Source organism: Diadema antillarum, unplaced genomic scaffold (assembly GCF_040938485.1).
Source record: "Diadema antillarum isolate AM-2024a unplaced genomic scaffold, OU_Dant_1.0 scf00000008, whole genome shotgun sequence".
In the NCBI taxonomy this organism is placed as follows: domain Eukaryota; kingdom Metazoa; phylum Echinodermata; class Echinoidea; order Diadematoida; family Diadematidae; genus Diadema; species Diadema antillarum.
The window spans coordinates 5,117,090-5,136,935 of NW_027270897.1; the positions used below are offsets into that span (position 1 = coordinate 5,117,090).

At 39.1% G+C, this 19,846-nt stretch overlaps 1 protein-coding gene across 8 annotated transcripts in view; it reads right to left on the bottom strand.

Annotated features, from left to right (window-relative positions):
- Positions 1-15,264, bottom strand: part of LOC139718987 (unconventional myosin-XVIIIa-like) — a 226,393-nt gene extending 211,129 nt beyond the window's left edge. For 6 of the 8 annotated variants that reach the window (XM_071630462.1, XM_071630457.1, XM_071630450.1 and 3 more), the window contains exons 1-2: positions 14,987-15,159; positions 8,789-10,031 (exon numbers count right to left, since the gene is read on the bottom strand). In XM_071630462.1, coding sequence (XP_071486563.1) covers positions 8,789-9,892 — 1,104 coding nt within the window. In that variant the 5' untranslated portion in view covers positions 9,893-10,031; positions 14,987-15,159. Of the gene's footprint in view, positions 1-8,788; positions 10,032-14,919; positions 15,160-15,211 lie in introns of those variants that run through there. The other 2 variants (XM_071630437.1, XM_071630444.1) reach the window with 2 other exon arrangements.
- Positions 15,265-19,846: the final 4,582 nt, after the last annotated feature.

Here is a 19,846-nt window from a genome sequence, read left to right on the forward strand (position 1 = left end):
TGATCTTCTGCCATTTATATGCCGTTACCATGGCAACGCAGCTTCCGACACGTCCGAAAAATATGTCTTCCAAATCTTCCCACCAAGATCAAGGTGTGTGCCACATTTCATAAGCTTTGGTCAAAAAACTGAGGAAGTAGTTAAATCCGCAAGATCTTTCCTTGATCTTCTGCCATTAATATGCCGTTACCATGGCAACGTACTTTCGGGTACTGTCGAAAAATGCGTCTTGCACATCTACAACCAAAGGTACACATCTGTACCAAGTTTCATGGAAATTGGGCAAAAACTGAGGAAGTAGTTTGCAACACAAAATTTTCCATCATTTTGGCTCATAATATGTGAGCTGTTACCATGGCAACATACTTTTTGTCACTGTCAAGAAATGTGTCATGCTGACCTATATCCTAAGACAAACATTCAATATGGATTCCATGAGAATTGGAAGAACACTGATGAAGCAGTTTTGCCATGAAGCATTTTGCCCTATATTTTACCAATAACATGCCGTTACCATGGCAACGCACTTTTTGCCACTGCGGAAATATATGTCTTGCACATTAACATATTCAGATGAACATCTGTACCTAATTTCATAAAAATTGATCAAAAACTGTGGGAGGAGTTCGCGACGCAAGATTTGTACCCATTTTTGCCCATAATATGCCGTTACCATGGCAACGTACTTTTGGGTACTGTCAAAAAATACGTCTTGCACATCTACAACCCAAGGCACACATCTGTGCCAAGTTTTATGGGAATCGGTTGAAAACTGAGGAAGTAGTTCGCGACGCAAGATTTGCAACGGACCGACCGCCCGACCGCCCGACCGCCCGACCGACCGCCCGACCGCCCGACCGCCCGCCCGACCGCCCGACCGTCCGCTGATTCCTATATACCCCCTTCAAACTTCGTTTGGCGGGGGTATAACTAAAGTAAACTAAACTAAAACAAACAAAACAAAAAGAAGACAGCAATGAGATATTAAACAGAAGAGTACTAAAAAAAAGAAAGAAAATGATTTAGAAATATCAGTTTTCTTTTTTAAACCAAGAACTCCTGCACAAGAAACTACAACTCCATAAATGCAGAGTAAACACATTTATGGCTTTCCACTTAATTTTTCATGTCATCACATGACAATTAAAATGGCACAGGATGTAGTGTACAACACTGAATTCAGAGAAGCAAGAGTTGATCCATCTATCTGGTAATACATGTAAATGCTTAAATCTATCTACAAGTGTGCATATTTACATGTATATACCTATCACTCCAAATCTACTTGAAAAGATCATGCTTTGCTTAAATAATATACCAGGTAACTTTTGATAAGTACTTACTGTCTACAGTATACTGTATGAATCTTTCTAGACATATATTCATATAGATCTAGCCACCTACATGTACCAACCAAGTGCATACAAATACAACTCTGTCTCTTACATCTTTCTTGTAAAATTGCTGAGGAAATTAAAAACTATTCATCCTGGTAAGAGTTTTAATTTTTTTTTCACCGTTACCATCATATTACTCTCCTACCTATACAGCTTCACTGCTATTTGATGGAGCATTAGTTTCCTCTGGATCTTGTGCATAAGCTTGCCTCTTTAACATATATGAAGGTCAAAAGAGAATGCACACCTGCAATATTCCATGCATCATTAAGTCAAGTCAATAAAACCTTTCCGTTCTATAGCACACATTTTGTACGTGTATAACATGTGTTCATACATTATTGAGCCTGTGCCATGTTAGCGGTGGAGGAATCCCCATGTCCTCACAATGGAAGTCAATATTATTCTGCATTGAACCCAGAGAAAGAGAACAAGCCCTGTATCACACAGGACACAATGAACCCCTATGGCCAGTATGCATCATCACTGATGTCACCTTAGAGGTCATGCCTATATAGTAGGCCTATAGTAGATATTGCTATCTATAGGCCTACAATGTACATAGTATGCCTATAGCAGATATTGCTATCAAACATTGTGCCTGTTTCAAACTATAAACATTCAGGAATTATTGAAAAAGAATATAAATCCTCCAGTGTGCACAAGCAACAAAACTATCATTTTTTTACCCAAACTCTCCATTCACACCTTTATTGCTCTAATACTTGGATAGCAATATCTTTATTAAGTACAGTAAGAGAAGAGCTGGCCCTTTAAAAATATAACTAGTGTAAAAACAAATAATCCTGGTATGTGCTTTCTGTTTTACTTGCAAGAACCAAAGAACAATTTCAGCTGTTGTTTGATACAGTGTACATGCCATTGAGTACTAAAAAACAACATTGTTTTAACTGCGTGGATGAAGTGGGAACTACAGTGTACAGTACAGTACAGTACAACTGTACTTAAGTATTCATATGTCACGGATAAAGGTGGGCCACTACCTGTGTTTTGCATGTTGCAATAAAAAAAGGTCTGCGTATGGATGGCTATTTTTTTTCTCTCTCTCAAAAAGTTGTACCATTTACGGCCACAAAAAATAGATTGTACACCATTACAATCATTACATTCAATGGCACCAGAATATCTTAGTGAGTCCTTGGTTAGGTATGCTCCCTCTCGTAATCTCAGATCAGCTCAGAAAAATCTTTTCCAATGTCCGGTCATCACAAAGTTTTATGGTGAACGATCTTTTGCTCATGCCGCTCTCACACTGTGGAACACTGTTCCACGTTATTAGTACAAACTGTGTACATTTCTCATATTTGACTGATTATAAAACTGGTTATGTACAATTGTAGTTTGCCTTTTGTTTTGTCCTTTTAATGTGCAATACATGTAGGTCTCCTTTTATAATCACATACAGCTGTACAGCTTGTAGTGCTACTGTGAATACAGCACCACTGATGGCAAATGTTGGTTGCTGTAGCTTTTTGTCTAATCTGGCCATCAATACAAAAAAAAAAAGGCAGGTCATTTCATTGGCATGCACTATATTGAATAGCCCCAAGGGGGGAGTGTTCAGAGCCTATTGATCAGACCCAGTGGGCTGTGGCAGGCAATACAACAAAACTCATCGAGGGGAAAAACTGCCCGACTGACAGGCATACAAAGCGGGACCAGTTCTTGATACGAGTCCTAAAAATGTCCAGTCCTATGCATGCATTATGTAGAGCTACTGTACACATGTAGCTGTGTGGAGTACCAGCTTCAACATTGGGGTGTGAATTCTGTGAGATACAGGAACCCATCCAGATCCTATGTGAATGACAATATCCCATCGCACCTACACTATTGTACACTCCTCCATACAAGAAGCTGTTGAGCCAACAGTTGTGAAATATTCAACTGACATACAATTGTACTATCAAGCTGAACTCTACATAAAAGTGCAGCCCTAATCTCCAAAGATATTTGTCATGTTCACACTGTCACGGCTAGACGCCCAAAATGCAATATATGACAGTACAAAATGTACTTGCCTCACAACAAGAACACGTCATTTTAACTTCAGGTCACCGAATGAACAAACCCATGATTTTCCTCCTATAGAAGTGCTCTACAGGTACTGTACAGTAAACACAGCTAAAATTGCTCTAAAAAGAAGAGGCAAATGAATAACAATTTGACACCCTCAGTCTTGTTACCTCCCTATACATTTGTACATACAAACCAATAAAAATCTCCATGTAGATAGGTTCTGAAACAGAAACTCAAGTCTTATTTTTTTCATAATCTTATTTTCCTCTTTGTATTAGTGCAGTTGCTGGATACAGCATAAATTGCATTAAGTACTTGGTAGATATACTGACGTGCTGATTGATACTTTTAGAGGAAGATGTAGAGAATATCTGTCCAACATTTTTTGATTTTTTGTATGTTCATAAAGCATACCCACATTGTGCCTGTAGATAACAATTTTTTCATTTGTCAAAAGACAGATGGTGAAAGCCACACTCATTGCGTTACACTGTATGCTTTTAAAATCATTCCGTGGACCAACAACTTTGCTTATAAATGTGACAAAGATAAAGCTCCCGATCATCTCTTGTAAGAGTTAAAGGCCATTGCTTGTTACCAAAAGCTGAAACAACATGTACGAGGTCATCATAAAACCCACAGCAGGGCACAGAAAAGTCGAGCATAATAAAAAACAACACAAAAGCTGATGAACGCCCATTGAATCACGCGGAGTATCATTGTACTTGTAGTCTACACAATTTGCATCCTCTCACAAAATTAAAAATAACTTTATCATATCACAGGGTTGCTTGCTTCTGATTTCTATAGACTGCCTAAAAGATAATATCCTGAGAACAAGGTTTTGTAAATGGGCTCTGCAGACACAGTTGTAGATAACAGCATTTCTTTTTCATAAATACCTTGAAAAGATGCTTGAAATAAAATGATGTAGCCATATGGGATACCTCAGTAACTGCCTATGTGTAGTGCTATTCTCATTGCACTCAAAATATTAAACAAATATGTTTTTGCAGGGCATAATCCTGACTAAGGCCCAAATTTCGAAATTTTTAGAGTGAGGACAGAAATAATGCATTTTTTGCGAACTTTCAGTCGCAATCCAAATCGCACAAATTTGTGTTTTTCTTGCAAAAAGACATTGAAGTCATGCAGTGAGAACGTTGACTGCAAACAATTTCGAAATTTTGTATTCCACACTATAATGCATGTGTTGTTCCTTGCTATTTTTACTGTGCTAGGCACACGGTGGTAACATATATAAAAAATCTTTTTAGTTGTTTTCATTTTCATTCTTTCCTTATGTTTCTTCTTTTTTGGGGGGGGGGGGGGAGGCAGGTACTCTACATTGTACAAATGTGCTTGTAAATCACAGGAAATTTACAGTGGGATATTTTAGTTGCATAGTTCCAAGCAACCAAGAAGAGGAAATTCATTTCAATACTTAAGTACCACTTACACACACAACTGCAGGTCAACCTAGAACAAACACAAGCTCTCTGTAGAATACTAGAACAGGGAATGATCATATTGCAAACACAGAGAGTGATCAAAAGGTGAGTAAACATGCCCCATGGGTCAATCTGGTGGGGCTGTCTCCCTCATTGCCTGAAAGAAAACACATCCCCCTTGAACACAAATCTTTTATCTGCAAGCATTAGCACTAGCTCTGTGGCATTTGACACTTATGTGTCATTTAGCTGATTCACTCTGCGTACCTATGTAGAAGATTTACTTTTCTTCCTTCTAACACGCAAAATCTTAGTGTGAATCACCAAGCATGTCCTAGCTCATACTGGAAACTTTTTAAATGGGTGATTATTCAGCTCTTGTTTAGCCTAGTCACAGTCATGTCAATATAGAGGTACAGTAAATAAGATCTCTACAGTTAAAGGTACAGTAAATAAGATCTCTACAGTATAAGGTACAGTAAATCAGATCTCTAAACAGACCACCGTCAAGTCACAACTATTTAGTGAAATTTTGTCAAATTTTCAAGAAATACAAACTGTTCAGTAGATACTCATGTAGGCCTTCTGTATACACCATATATTTTGCAAACTGGAAATTGCAAGAAAAGTTGAATTAATGATTGAGAACCCCAGTGATGGGCCAAGAAATAAGGATTTTCCCTTTTCAAGAGAAAATTGACTGATTTCCCACCTTTGAGTCAATTGTTGTACTGTACATGTACACTGTACAAGTGTACAATAATGTAGAGTAGATTTGTATTACAGGAGGAAATATTTTTGTGAGCCACAAATATGTCAACTTGCAAAATTTGGGAAAGTACAAGCAGATAATAAACAATATAAAGCTGTACAGTATTTTCACATCAAACTGTCTCCAAGTCAGAAATTTGAAAATTAATACTTCGCTCACTTCATCTCTTACAATGCACTTTTCATTTCTGTCAACTGGTTTCTATCATACAAAATGTAGCTACAATATTGTAAGACATGTTCCCTAAAGTTTTATAAGCAAACTCTCCAGATCATTTTTTGTTTTAAACGCTTGCATACTGCCAACTGCTGACTTAGAATCACTGCAGATACAGCCGTATGGGGTGAGAGTCCTGAGTCTTGGGCACAGTGGTATACAATAAGCATGGACAATCACTCAAAGCAGACCCAAACATTGAGCCATACAATAGACTTGCGTCCTAAATGTACACTGGAAAAGGCACAGGTACAGTAATGTACATTCCTATGGTCGAAAAGCCATACGAATGAGAACGCAACTTGGAGATAACTGTTATGTACACTGTACAGAATAAGTTCTGTGCTTCAAGTGTGTGCTTAACTGCTATTGTTCAAAATCTTCAGTAAACCCTTGCATAATCTATTATTACTGTGGCATTTACAGGTAACCACTACTCAGTATTTGCTAGGGTGACCAAATACTTAGCTGAAGAAAAGCAGATCAGGCCATGTCTCAATGCAAGAAGCTTTTGTACTTTGAACATGTAAGTCCAGTGATTTGATACTGAAAGAGCTGAGGCCAAGAAGGTAGTACATTTTTGTAAGCAATGCTACGCAGTACAATACATTGTCCAATGTATGCTTGTACACATACATGTACACTGTATACTACAAAGTACAAAATGTACAGGTGCAGTTACTAGTTTCAGTAATTTGACAATACATCACTCTGAATGCATTATTGTAGTGTCCATCATAAATCCACAACAGGACACTAACAGAATGCTCTTCTAAATCCTCTGATTTACCATGCTGATTAAGTCTTATACTACAGCTGCTATTAACTAGCAAAGTTTGGCAGTTCATCTTGTTCTGAGATACAATCATGTACAGGAAATTCATATTACATTAATAATATCTAAAGGGGAAGCCTATCTACAGCTGTATGTCCCACAAGGGTTTCTATACAGTTAAAAAAAAAAATGCATTGATAGTTTCTATTATTACTTCATAGATTTCACACAGCAATACACTGGTGTTCAAAGAGAAGAAATTTGACAATTTCCTGATTCTACCGAAATTGAAATTGTGTGAGCAAGTTATGCACTGTTATGTGAGTTGAAGAGTCTCAATATCACCAAGCCCCTTTACACTGCAAAATGTAACAGACTCACGCAAGACTTACAGCTGCAGGCCTACACTATGAAGGTGTTAGAACACTGGATACTAATGACAGTCTTTTAGTTTTGACAGGCAATAAAGACTGACAGCTTCACATCCTGATTTCATCAACTGATGGAAAACTTCCCAGTTATGATTCTGATCACAGTCTCAGATCAGGAAAGAAATGGAATTGGCCAGGTATACAAACAGATGTATATAATGTAAAAAGCTGTTTAATGATTGTACAGCTGATCTGAAAGCTGATCCCTGTATCATACGGTGTTACAACTGGCGTATAACCTCAATATGTTCTATTCAGTGCATCTTATTAGTTACTACAGAGTAGATCATACAGACAGTACAGTGTACAATGTACATCAACACTTTTTGAGAAAGCAATGCTCCATATTCACAGCTCACAGGGTGTACACATTGTGCAATACAGATTGAACCAGAAACAAAAAATACCGATGTTACAGAACAGCCATTGCCCACTTGAACAAAATTCAGGGGACTTTCACTCAATAAACAGATGTTGAAAGTTCAAGAAAGGCACAGGTGAGAAGAAAATTCCTTCTCTTTCAAAGGAAACTACTGCACCGTATCTCCCATGAATGAACACTACAGCCATACATGATTCAATTTGGTCATGTAGTGAATCTACAACTGTACAACTTTGTATGTGTCAAGAGTGTTTTTGGCTTCAAGGAGAGGGCAGCGTACTTCAGAGAGCCGCCTTCCTCTCATCACTTCAACGGGACCGGAGCATTAATTTGCACTCCACATCCACCACTTCGTTTGCGAGCCTAATTTGCTGACAGGTGTGAAAGTGAGTAATTACGGGTGACACTGGAGTAGCGTGCACGGTACAGAGCTGCAGCCGTGGTCTCAAAGCTAACATGCAAGACTCACCAGACTTGCACGTCATTCAAATCATGAAACACAAGAGCAGGCTGCTCCAACTTTGTCACTCATTCTGCACCGTCTTCTCCATTCACGTCATGTTGGCACTTTTTCGTTTTTCTCTCCAGTGAGCCCACTTTGATCATGAGTTGTTTATGTAACATCACTTTCACAAATATTGCCATGGTCTACACTGATTCATGGTGAAATGTTTGACATAAATGTTATTAGTAATCAAAATGAATAGTAATCTTACACCTTTATAAATGGATCAATTTTGGCACAAGTGACTGCGATATTCTTGGAATATTTAAAAATCCCAAAATATCATGTTCCCAGTCTCAAACCTTAAAAACAGGAAAGAAATTCTTTTATGCCACATTCATAAAAATTTAAGCCATTCATAGGTGCAGACATGAGATATTACTTTATGAGAGCTTGCACTGAAGGACTGCATACATGTATCAATTAGATTGTCCTATAATTTTCACTGTGTACACAATTTAAAACAGCTATAAAATGAAATGTAGGGGCTTGTAGAGAAAGCAATACACTGTTGCCTTTTATTGGCAACTCATAAGGTGTAATACAACTGTAGGGAGTTATATCTCATTAAAAAAAAGTACAATGTAGTGCCCACACTGTATACTAAACTTTGATAGAATGCTTTCAATCCTTTTCTCCCTTTTTGTAGGGTTTTAATATGGTTTTGTAAAGACAACCCACTAAACTGCACCACACTTAATACATACATGTACTTGTGTAAGAGTGAAAGTTGCTGTCCTTCATTGCTTTCTACTTTGGGTTAATAAGGAATACAGGCACTGGCACACCAAATACTTTTTTATTCAGTTTGTTTCTTACCTTCCTACCCCCTTTATGTCTGAGGCTGGCACTCCTGGCCAAGGAGCCCGTCTTGAGAAGTTGTTCCTCCAGGTGCACCTCAGAGCCATCCATCCCCGAGCGCATACTTAGCTCAATCAACTCTGGGATGGGCTGCACCTTCAGTGTCACAGTGTCTCCAGACCCGCGGATCATCTCAATGATGCTATCTCTGGGTGTATTCTCTATGTTAACTCCATTAACTTCCACTAGACGGTCCCCGGGCAACAGTCCGGTGGCATTGTCGCGCTGCGTAGAGCTTGGCTCCGCAAAGTGCACCTGCCGACGTGAAATGGATCCGTTAGGACCCGACCGCTCTTCAATGTTGGTCCTCCGCAGTGTGAATCCGAAGCCTCCGTTGGGCTGGCGGTTGAGTATGACATCTCTGGCACGTGGTGGTTTAGGAGGGGCCACCGCTGGGAGCTGCAGGTCCACATTGAAGGTCTTCTCACGAGGCGGCTCAGGGATCGGGTGTCGCATCTGGAAACCAAGATCTCCATCAACTTCATCGGCAATTCTCTCGTTAAAAGCAGTATTCTGAGCCAACACCTCAGCATCATTGACTTTTATGGCTACCTCGGTAACAGGAGTTTCCGATGCATTTCGCAGGGACGGCTTCAATTTGAGAATGCCTTTTCCCTTGGATGATTTCCGCTTCTTTTCATACGATGGCTGCCTCTCATGCTTTGCTTCTTCACTTATGTTCTCCAGGGGTGTGGTCACGGGAAAGATTCTTACATCCCCTGTGCTCCCCTTCTCAAACCCGGGGGTAGATGCACCACTTCCCTCACTGCCACTAGGGCTGGTCAGTGAGCCGTGCTGGTCAACACTTCTCTCGTTGACCCCAAGTTCTATCGCATGCTGCCCATTGCTCCGTTCCTCGGGCACACTGTAGGATCTGATGGGCAGGTTGGCTGGCACCGCAGCCTTGTTGCGGGCGCTCGACTTCTTGCCTGAGAAGATACCGCGCTTGATGTCTTCCAGGCGACTCAACTCATCCTGGGAGAGCTCCTTGCTCCTCTTCGAATCCTTCTTCTTCTTTTTAGGCTCTTCATCCTTTCGCTTCTTTCCCTTGAAACTGAACATTTTGAAGTACTGTTGGTCTCCCTCCTTCGCATACAATGCAATGTAAAAGTTCAGAAGGCTGAGGCTGTTATCAGAGCTTCATGGGTAGTCCATTCCACTCACTTGCAAATGTTCATCCAGTCCCCTCGTACCTTTCCACCTGTGCAGAAAAGTAATGAACATATCTGTTAAATACACATCGCATTTTAGGTGAGGCACAAAATACACAAAATTGTACGATTCAAAATGCATTATTAAAAATTGCATCCACATGCGGGGGGGGGGGGGGGGGGGGAGGGGGAGAAAGAATATTGTAGAAAAGAAACTGAAGAAGATGTCTTCTAATATATCACAGAAGGAAATCATACAAAATAATGTGCCATTTACAAATGACTGTGGTGTGGAGATGATGTATCTATACATAAAGAAAGATTAGGATCCTTACACTGTAAATTTCTGGCAATATTCTATGTTTTGCACAATATTTTGTATCAATAATCCATTTTGAGGGGGAGGGGCAAATGCAGAAGATTGTTTTCTAGTTTGTCGCTGGTTTTGTGTCAGTCATGAATGAGTGATTATTGTTAAGGAAACATTTCATGCGCCGTTGAAGGAAGTTGCAGTTCATATACAATGTATGATATGATAGATTGCTGCACATTCATGTACTGTAATGTATGCCAAAGTGTACATATCAAATGTATGCCAAAGATCACATCCTGTTTCACACCAACAGTACACCAGGCATATATTTCTGTAGAATGCTCATACTGTCAGATCACAATTTTTTGCTGAAGCATTGAACCTCAAACCTTTGCACGAAAGTCATTGCAGGTATGATGGAGACTTGATTTTGAACAGAAATTTAGTACATATACACAGAGTCTTAAAAATTATCATTTAGGCCAACAAAAGAAAGAAAAGCTCAGTTTCTTTTCTGGGTTTTTAGAGAAAGGCACTGAGGGGGGAATTTACTATGATACACTGTATCCAATTTATGAAATGGTTAATAAGCAAACGCATGAGGTAGACATTTTTGGCCTTGGGGAATTCACTCTTCCGCATATTTCAAGACAACTACCCGGTATGTGTCATTATGATCGACCAGACTAGATTGGTTCATGAGCTATGCGGCGCAGCAGCGCAGTACATGAATTCTATTCAGCGTGAACAGATCCTCTGAAGCTGCTGCAAGCATGCGCAAAACCAGCGCGATACTGTGCAAGAGCAAGAATCTTTAAATTTGAAAGAAGCAGACTAAGAAACCTTTGAAACCACGGCAGGCTCAATAATGCATATAAGCAGAGTGTGAAGACAACTTGTCCATTTAAAACAATATAAGAAGGTTTCTCAGCAGCGTGCTGCACCCAGACATACAGTACAGCTGATAATTTGTAAATCATTCTCGCCTAGGAGATTCTGATGAAGGTGTGCATGGCACCTGACATGAAATTATGAACCACAATTGGTAGATAAATATCCAATGCTTTTTTGTTGGACCAAAAATTAAATCAAGAAAAAAAAAATCAGTGGAACAACTCAAGTCAAAAGGGATGTTGGCAGTGACACATTATATTCTATATTTTCATTGCCATTTTGGAAAATAGCAAAAACATGATGCCACAGCTAAAATTGGATACATGCAAAGAAGAAACCAATTTCTGTTCTTTTTTTTTCTTCACTTGGCCTTATACTGTTGATTCAGAAATGTTTGCATGCATGAAATTTTCGTGAATTTTCTAAGGAGCCAAGATTCCTGAAAGTAAAATGCAAGTGAAAGTTTTGATCTATGCATTGCACTGAATGCGAGTACAATGCTGTATTATGATTGACAAATCTTGAATGTTTCACGCCACCAAAAGGCCATTGGCTTCAATTCCCAAAAATTTTATCTGCATTGGGCAGCCGGAAAAACATAAGAAATTCACCTACCAATTGTGATGGCATGCACACTTTGCATTAGAACTTCCTCTAGTAACAATATTAGTGCATATATCCATTATCGTACCACTAGGTGAGAGTGATCTATAAACCAGTCCCTATACTGTAATCATGTCCGCTATACCACACTAGCTAAGATGCCAGTGAAGTTTTGTACTTCCTCATGTACAAATTCACTGTAAATATTTCACACCCTACAACAACAGTAGTCAACAGCAGCAAGGATGGATTGATTTGATATCCTTTTTGCCATTTGAAATGTAATCTGGTCACATCTGGCCAAGCCAATTTCTGCTACTTTTGTCTGTCAATTTTGTGAAATTACATAATTTTTTTATCTCACAGTCTGCAGCAGAGAACAGTTTTGAAATCTGATTTTTATGAAATTTGAGTTCTTTTTCGAGCTGTTTAAGACAGCCATTTTCTACAGCAGTCAGGCACACAATGCAAATTCTGCACACAAACAGGAGCTTGTCAAATGAGATTTGGGCAAATTCTCCTGCAGCTCTGGTCTGCAGCAACCACATTTCGCCAGCATGCCGGGCCAGAGCAGCTGTGCACGCGCTTTACTGCTTTTAGTGTACACACATGCAAGCAGTATCAAGCAAGCCACTCAGTAAATACATTTATAATGAGGAAAATCGGGACAAATTGAGGGGTCAATATGCTACATTTTGCACAAATAATAGCAGATTTTGAAAAAAAAAAGAAGTTTATGTCCAAACAAGGCAAGTAACTAGATCTAGGTTCTATACATTTTTGGGAATAAATTCATCTGCCTGCAGAACTTGTTTTCTGGTAGTTTTGACTAGGGTCCAGATACTGTATCTAGGTCTACTAACAGACTTTGCACTTGTTTCTGAATCTGAGTCTCCTTTCATACATTTCGGAATAACTCAATCGCTTTGAGTTGAAAGCTCTGCGCTACACTCATCACAAGCAATTCGTCATGGTAAACGTAGGTCCCCATACAGTGCACTCCCGTTATAACAAACACTGTTATATATAACGAAATTCTGGTTACAATGAAATAACAATATAGGCCGCAACATTATTGGCTCTTTGTTTTTTATTGTTTATTTGTTTGGTTACAACGAAATTTTGATTTATAACAAAAGAAAACTGCCGGTCCCAAGGACTTCTTGTAACAGAAGTCAACTGTACAAATTTAAATACATTGTATAATTGTATCCATTTTTTTTTTTTGACGGTAAGTTAGTTAAATTTCTCATACATCATTTTGAACTTTGGCATTCACACCATTGGGTCAAACCATTTGTGACCCACTACAACAAAAAGATCCTAAAGTCGCTGACGGCTGAGCTGAGAAAATCGAGTTTGACGTTACATCATCAAAATTGGTCAAAACAATCGGATTTCTGTTTTTGGTATTTTATAATTTTGTAGTCTAATGTTTTGTCTATCATCTGCCGAAATTTTGAAGCTAAATGATGAAAGTAAAGGCAAGAAATCAGTGTTTTTCTAGGTCATGATTTTCTGACTTTCAACGTAACAGAAACGTATCCGAAGATTTGGATTTAGCGCCGCAGCTAGACTCCGCCCCTAGCAATGAGGGAGTGATCTTATTGGTCAGTGCATGGCATCCTGATTACTGATTGGTCGTGCGTAGACCGCTGGCGCTAAGCTTGAATGAACATCGCGAAGGTCGCTAGGAGCATACCTTCTATTGTCAAGTGGTGAAAACCGTCTTGTCTCACCTTGATCATTATAGCGTCAGAAGGATAACTTTGAAGGCGTTTTTCTGGAAACTCTGATTTCCTCAACCATTTGACATGCGCTCATAAAATCATCGATATCTCCGCCACCGAGTACTTTTATGAGTTGTGCTATATATGAAATTAAAGTAGAAGAGTAAGGGAATAGTGTCATGCCATTTTCAGAAAATTGTCCCCTCCTGACTTTCGGATCCTTTTGTTGTAGCGGGTCACATTTACTATATGATGGGTGTGTTTTGAAAAATGAGAGAAAATAATAGCGACCCTATGAGAGTATTAGCGAATGGCGAACTGCATACTGATGTGTTGTGCGTGCATGTGCTGGATTGAGAAACTGAGGGCATGCACGCACGCATGCAGGGCTGTGCAGGTCTGATGCAGGTGCATTAACACATGCAAGCTGCATGTTGGCGACTCATCACAACTGGAGTACAAGATCTACTCTCTTGGGGTCGCCAGATGGAAAATACCAAAAACGTATGTTTTTCCCCATAAATTTATAAGTTCTTTTCATCAAAAACTGCATGGAAGAGAAAAGTGAGAATTTTCATTTTCACACGACGAGATCATCAAAGCCTGGAATATCAGTTTTACCTGTTATGTTTGATAATCTTTACAAAAAGTGCCGATTTAATCGTAATTTACATTAGACCACTTCTAGTTTACCTCCCACATCACCTCTCTCCAAACGATCTTGACGAGAAACTATCTGTATGTAAGTATACACAGCCCTGTCGCTGTACACAAGTGTAAGTCGCGACAGGCTGTGTATAATTAATCTGTATGTTACTTTCTTTTTTTTTTAACTTGGGCTTGGCCTATATAAATCTGTTGTAACACTAACACTGTTAACAGGTTAGATCATTCTATAAATAAGCATTTCTCTAACTGTTAGATCTAGTTTACTCACACACACACATACATCGTACACAGCCAGGTCAATTGACTCAAGATCTACCAGTACCACTAACTGCTAAAACACTAGACCATCTAAATATTTGATTTTTAACTCTTGACATAAACTTTAATTACATAGAGATAACTACAGAGAGATCTATTACAGTTCTATTAAACGGTTGGATCTAGCTAGGTCGGGGGCCCGCCCTGGACCGGGTTTAGATCTGGTTCTACAGATTTATAAATTTGGAATTCTTCACTGTGGTGTGGAGCTTAGAGTGTTGTCCATGTCCAGCGGATGAGTGATGCCAAGTTAAGTACTTACGTCTACGACACCAGCAGAGTCCCCAGACATTCTAGGAATATAATAGGATCTATAACAAACATTTCTATTCCATCTGCTCTGGAGTCTACTCCGGGCTTAACTAAAGTTACACGCACTCCGGGCTATGCTATGGCCTATACAACACTCACCAATTGCTCACTGCACTACACAGTAAAGTAAATTTACACACGAAGACAACATGTTGACAAGTCTTACCAACGACTAAATTTGAGTCTGTATTTCCACTCCAGCACTGTAGACGTTTCAAAAGTGTTGTTTGACTGTCGGTGCAGCTCAGAACAGCAGGGACATCTAGGTTAGCAGTACATGCACACTTTCGTATGATCGTATACTCAGTACATGACATGCCAGTGTGTGTAACGGACAGTGCGCGAAAAGGGGCAGAAGTACCCCCCTACGTACCCCGAATACAGTACTCACCTCTCTACACACCCACTCTACAGAAAGCCCATTAATACGAAGTTCGTTCGGTCCCTATCCGGCGTGCAACTACGCATAGCATGCATGCAGTGGCGTGCGCCAGCAAGTGACGATATTGGGTGAACGCACAGTAGCGAGCAACTGACAGCGCAGGGTCTCTTTTCCCACACGCCACCCGCAGCTAGCTAGCTAGCTTGGAGGCGACGACGACGGGGTATCCCCGACAGCGAATCAGATACGACGGCCTTCCGTATTTTACTTGAGTGTGAAATTGAAACAAAGTAACCAACACCACTGCTTGGGAGGATAGTTCGAATCGAGAAACGGTAATTATATCAGCTATTTTTGTAAGAAAATCGAGAGGCCAATCAGGCCATGCTATAGTAGCTTGACCTCTGAGCTCAGCTCTGCCTGCAACTTCAGTGGCAGTGCTTCTAAAAGCTCTAGCTGTAGTCCCACCTATTGGTATTTCGTGTGCTGTTCGTTATTCCAAAGGTTAGTTACCGATAAACGATACCGGTGCCGCGGTGGTGATTCGAAAATGCGATAAAAGGTTCGTTTATTCCGAAACATGCAAATTCTGTATAATATACCTAAATGTTCGTTGATTTAGACATTTGTGGCATTCCTTGTTCCGAAGGTTTGCCGGTTTGTTAATCGGAAAATCTAGTAAAGTTTAATAAGGTTCGTTAATCCGAAAATGAAAAAGAAAACATCTTCAAACTAAAGGCAAAGCGGAAAGGGAGGGTTTAGAAGGTGCAGAAATGATAATATTGTCTATCCTACTTAAATACTACAAACCCAAGGCTTCAGAATTAAATTTTAAGGCTATCTAAATTCAAAAGAGACTAGAATATTCTAGGCTACTAACCTATAATTTCATTTCATTCTGCATGATCAGACTGATAGTCAAACCTCGCACTGGCACTGTCTTCCTCATCTTTTTTGACTCTGTTCTTTTGCTGTTTCTTTTCTGTGTTTTTTTTTTCTGATTTCTACATTTCTGTTCTGCTTAGAACCACACATTTTGTTACTCCTGACCACCTCAGTGTATGATGTAGCTGCTTTGTCTAGTGTATGTACATTGTAAATCTAGTCTTATTTAATATTATTATTATAATTATTATTACTTTAAATTATTATTATTATTATTATTTTTTTTTTTTTGCGAATCAACTGTACAGTGTAGTTCTCCAGTCCAGGATGCTGACTGGAGGAACTCAACAAAAGAAAAAGAAACACCTTCTACTTCTACTACCTTTGGAATAGCAAACCTTTTTTTTTTTTCATTTTCAGATTAAAGAAGAATAGTGGTGCTGATATACTTTCTTATCCATGGAGATGCCTCGAATTCTGCAAAACCAAATTGCACCAAAAATCTCAGGATATACTTGTTAGCTTTGATATTTCCAATCACTCATGTAAATTTGAATCAAATCAGTCATGAGGAAGCGTCGATATTGACGTCGACTTTCATGTCGTTTGCTCTCTGCAACCGTATATGTGCCTGCACAATCTGAAACTGAAGTTAGTCATCTAATTGATATTATGTGACAACTCTTTAACGTGTATCTGTACCGTATGTCCAAAAATAAAAAGAATTACAATGGGACCCTCCGCAATGATAACTTTAAGAATAGTAAATCAATCCAAATAAAATTTCAGGATAGGAAACTATAACTCATTGCCCACATCTTACAGAAAACCCCATTCGATTTGCTTCAGTGGTCAAAGAGAAATGGGGAATTTTGTAGAGCATGTTAGGAATCTCTTCCCTCCAAGTTCTGTCTATTGTGTTCACACACGAGAACATCCAAGTGCTAAACTTGGAAGAATCAGACTCATGACATGCTTCACAACAATCCACATTTCTCTGTGACCGCTTGACCAAATTGAATGGGGTTTTCTGCAAAATAGAGCTAAGATGTTATATTTTAAGACCCTGAAGTAGCATTTGGACAGTTTAATCATATTGTGTGTTATCAATGCAAAAATCTGATTGTAATGTTTTTTGGGGGACATACTGTACACAGAAATTTAGTTTTCTGACATTGTAGGTTATTGTACTGGTAATATCCCTATGAAATATAAGAGTGCAGTGTTACTCACATACAGAGATATAGCAATATATAAAGAGACATAGAGCAATCTCTAAAATGCCAAAAATTTACATGCGCCTTGATCTAAGAGTAGTCTTCTGGCCTTATCGACTGCATTCGATTGCGTAGTTCGATAATTTTCTGTACGATCAGTGTACTACGATACTCTCAAAACATGCAAACGCATGCAAATGTCCACGTACGCAGCTAGGTTGGTGCAGGGAGGTCGTCTCACGTCCCTGGTTGGTGCTACCGCCGGGCCACTGACCAGGCAGCCGTGGCAGCCTCTACTCATGCGGATGCATATGGCTCGATGAGGCGATACCGATAGACAGTATTCAATATAGCTCTGTGCAGACGGAGGCGAACGAAGGAAACGTGCACACTCCGATTGTCTACGCGTAGCTGCTATTTTCAGATCTGGCTACTATTGCAGCATGCACTAGTGCATGCTGATTTATTAAAATTAATATTTCACAGTTTGGGACATTTTTTTGTGATGGAATAGAATTTTCTCTAGATTTCTTTGGACATGCTCTCACACCTCTCAAATTTAAATTTTAGGGGAGAGATTCCCCTTGAAAAGTACAATGTAACTTGGAGCAAAAGATCAGTGTAGAGTCAAAATGATTTATGGCAAGTTGAACGAAGTCTGCTGGGAAGTGCAGTTCCTAGATCACACAAGGCCACGCACATACAGACAGGACAGACAGACAGATACACACACACACTCACACACATACACGCATTCCTTAATAACTGTGACTCCTAAAACTTGCCAAAATCATTGTAGTAGATTTCTAGCTCCCACGTTGAGTCTCTGTGTGTAATATTAGACGGCTAACTTCAGGTTCAGATTGTGCAGGCAGTGTACTCTACGATCACTCGCAAAGAGTGATTTTGTTTTGAGCAATGATATTGACATTTTTCTTTGACCACTTTGGTTCAAATTTACACAAGTGATAGAATTTTAGAGATCTACATTGATATTAAAGTACATTAGCACCCGGAATAGTAATCCTAATTCTACAGTATTTCAGGATTCCGAATACTGGACCTTTGGAATGACAAATCTTGGCGAGAGTTTCTTTTGGGAAAGCCACCCAGAACTCTTAGAGTCTTCAAACACTCCACCCCCTTTTGCCACATGTGCATGCATGCAATCCTGCATTTAAGCTATAAGGGTAAGACAGTGTAGAGTTGGGGTGGTTGTATCAAAAGGAACTCTTTCCCAAATCTTGATTTTTATTTCATGTTTTGGTTAACAACCTTTGGAATAACAAAATGTCACCTGTATTTCATTGCATACTTTCCACATGTACATGTATGCTCAGTAGTGGTACACAGAACAGATCTTGATCGACATGACTATAGCTTACAAGTAGGTCGACTTTTAATTTGTAAATTTACACATATGTAGTACCCCCGAGGGAATGCCAGTCGTATGTTGCCCTTACGGTAATACAGGACCTGAATACTGTAGACTGCACAGCCCTGATTTCTCAAAGTTTGTAAACTGGAAGTCTTATTGCCCCCCCCCCCCCAATTATTTGTATGCATGACCTGAAGCTCCCTTGAATTTAATTTAGAATACTAGCAGTGTTGCATGAAAGCAGTAAAGCAAGAGCAACAAAGCGATGACATTTTGACAAGTCTTTCAGTGTTACACCAGTTACAACAGTCTGAACGATACTTAGTCTTTTGACACAGAGTTTTTGAGGAAACTTTAAAGAAGCACCTAGAATCCCTCATTTTTAATGGAGCAAATTGAGGATTTTCATTAACTTATTTGAAGGACTTCATTTATCTTACAAAGGTGTATGATAATTTTATATTATTGATACATATTGTGCACTCTGGATAAAATGAAAGTGGATCATTTGCTGTTTAAGATTCACGAATATGAAATATTTTTTCCTCACTCTAGAAAATATAATACTGCCTGGTTTGTAAGCTACTGTATGTCCTATACTCAGGTACACTGTACATGTGACCAGAACAACTCTTATACTAGGTTCATATGCTATTTATTAAGATGACCCACCAACATTCAGATGGTCCTTGTTTTAATGAAGATTGCCAGATTTTTTTTTCAAGTATTTACTAGCAGTGTAGGCCTACATTGTATTTGTTATTTTTGTTTTAGTGAGTCTTTGAAATTACTCGGGTAGGTAAGTATCTTAGCAGTTGAATGACTGTGTTAGGGACAAAAGAAAAAGTTTTTCTCAAGTGCTCTTGTATAACTTAGACTTGACTATCATATCTAATGACCATTCTTTATTGAAAAACAACAACAACACATCATTAGAAAAGGTTATGTATTTTCCATCAGCAGATATATTTTTTATTTTCAATCCACAAATGTTTGTCAACTTTGTAATGTCAGATATTTCCAAATCTTATTTCCTCAAATATTCTTCTGTTGTCTTGATCTCTTTGCCTGCTTTTGCACAATGATTGATCAAAAGGCATTCTAATCATTTGTAAAATATTGCAAACCCTCTCTGAGACTAACCAGTAGAGGGCAGCAGACATG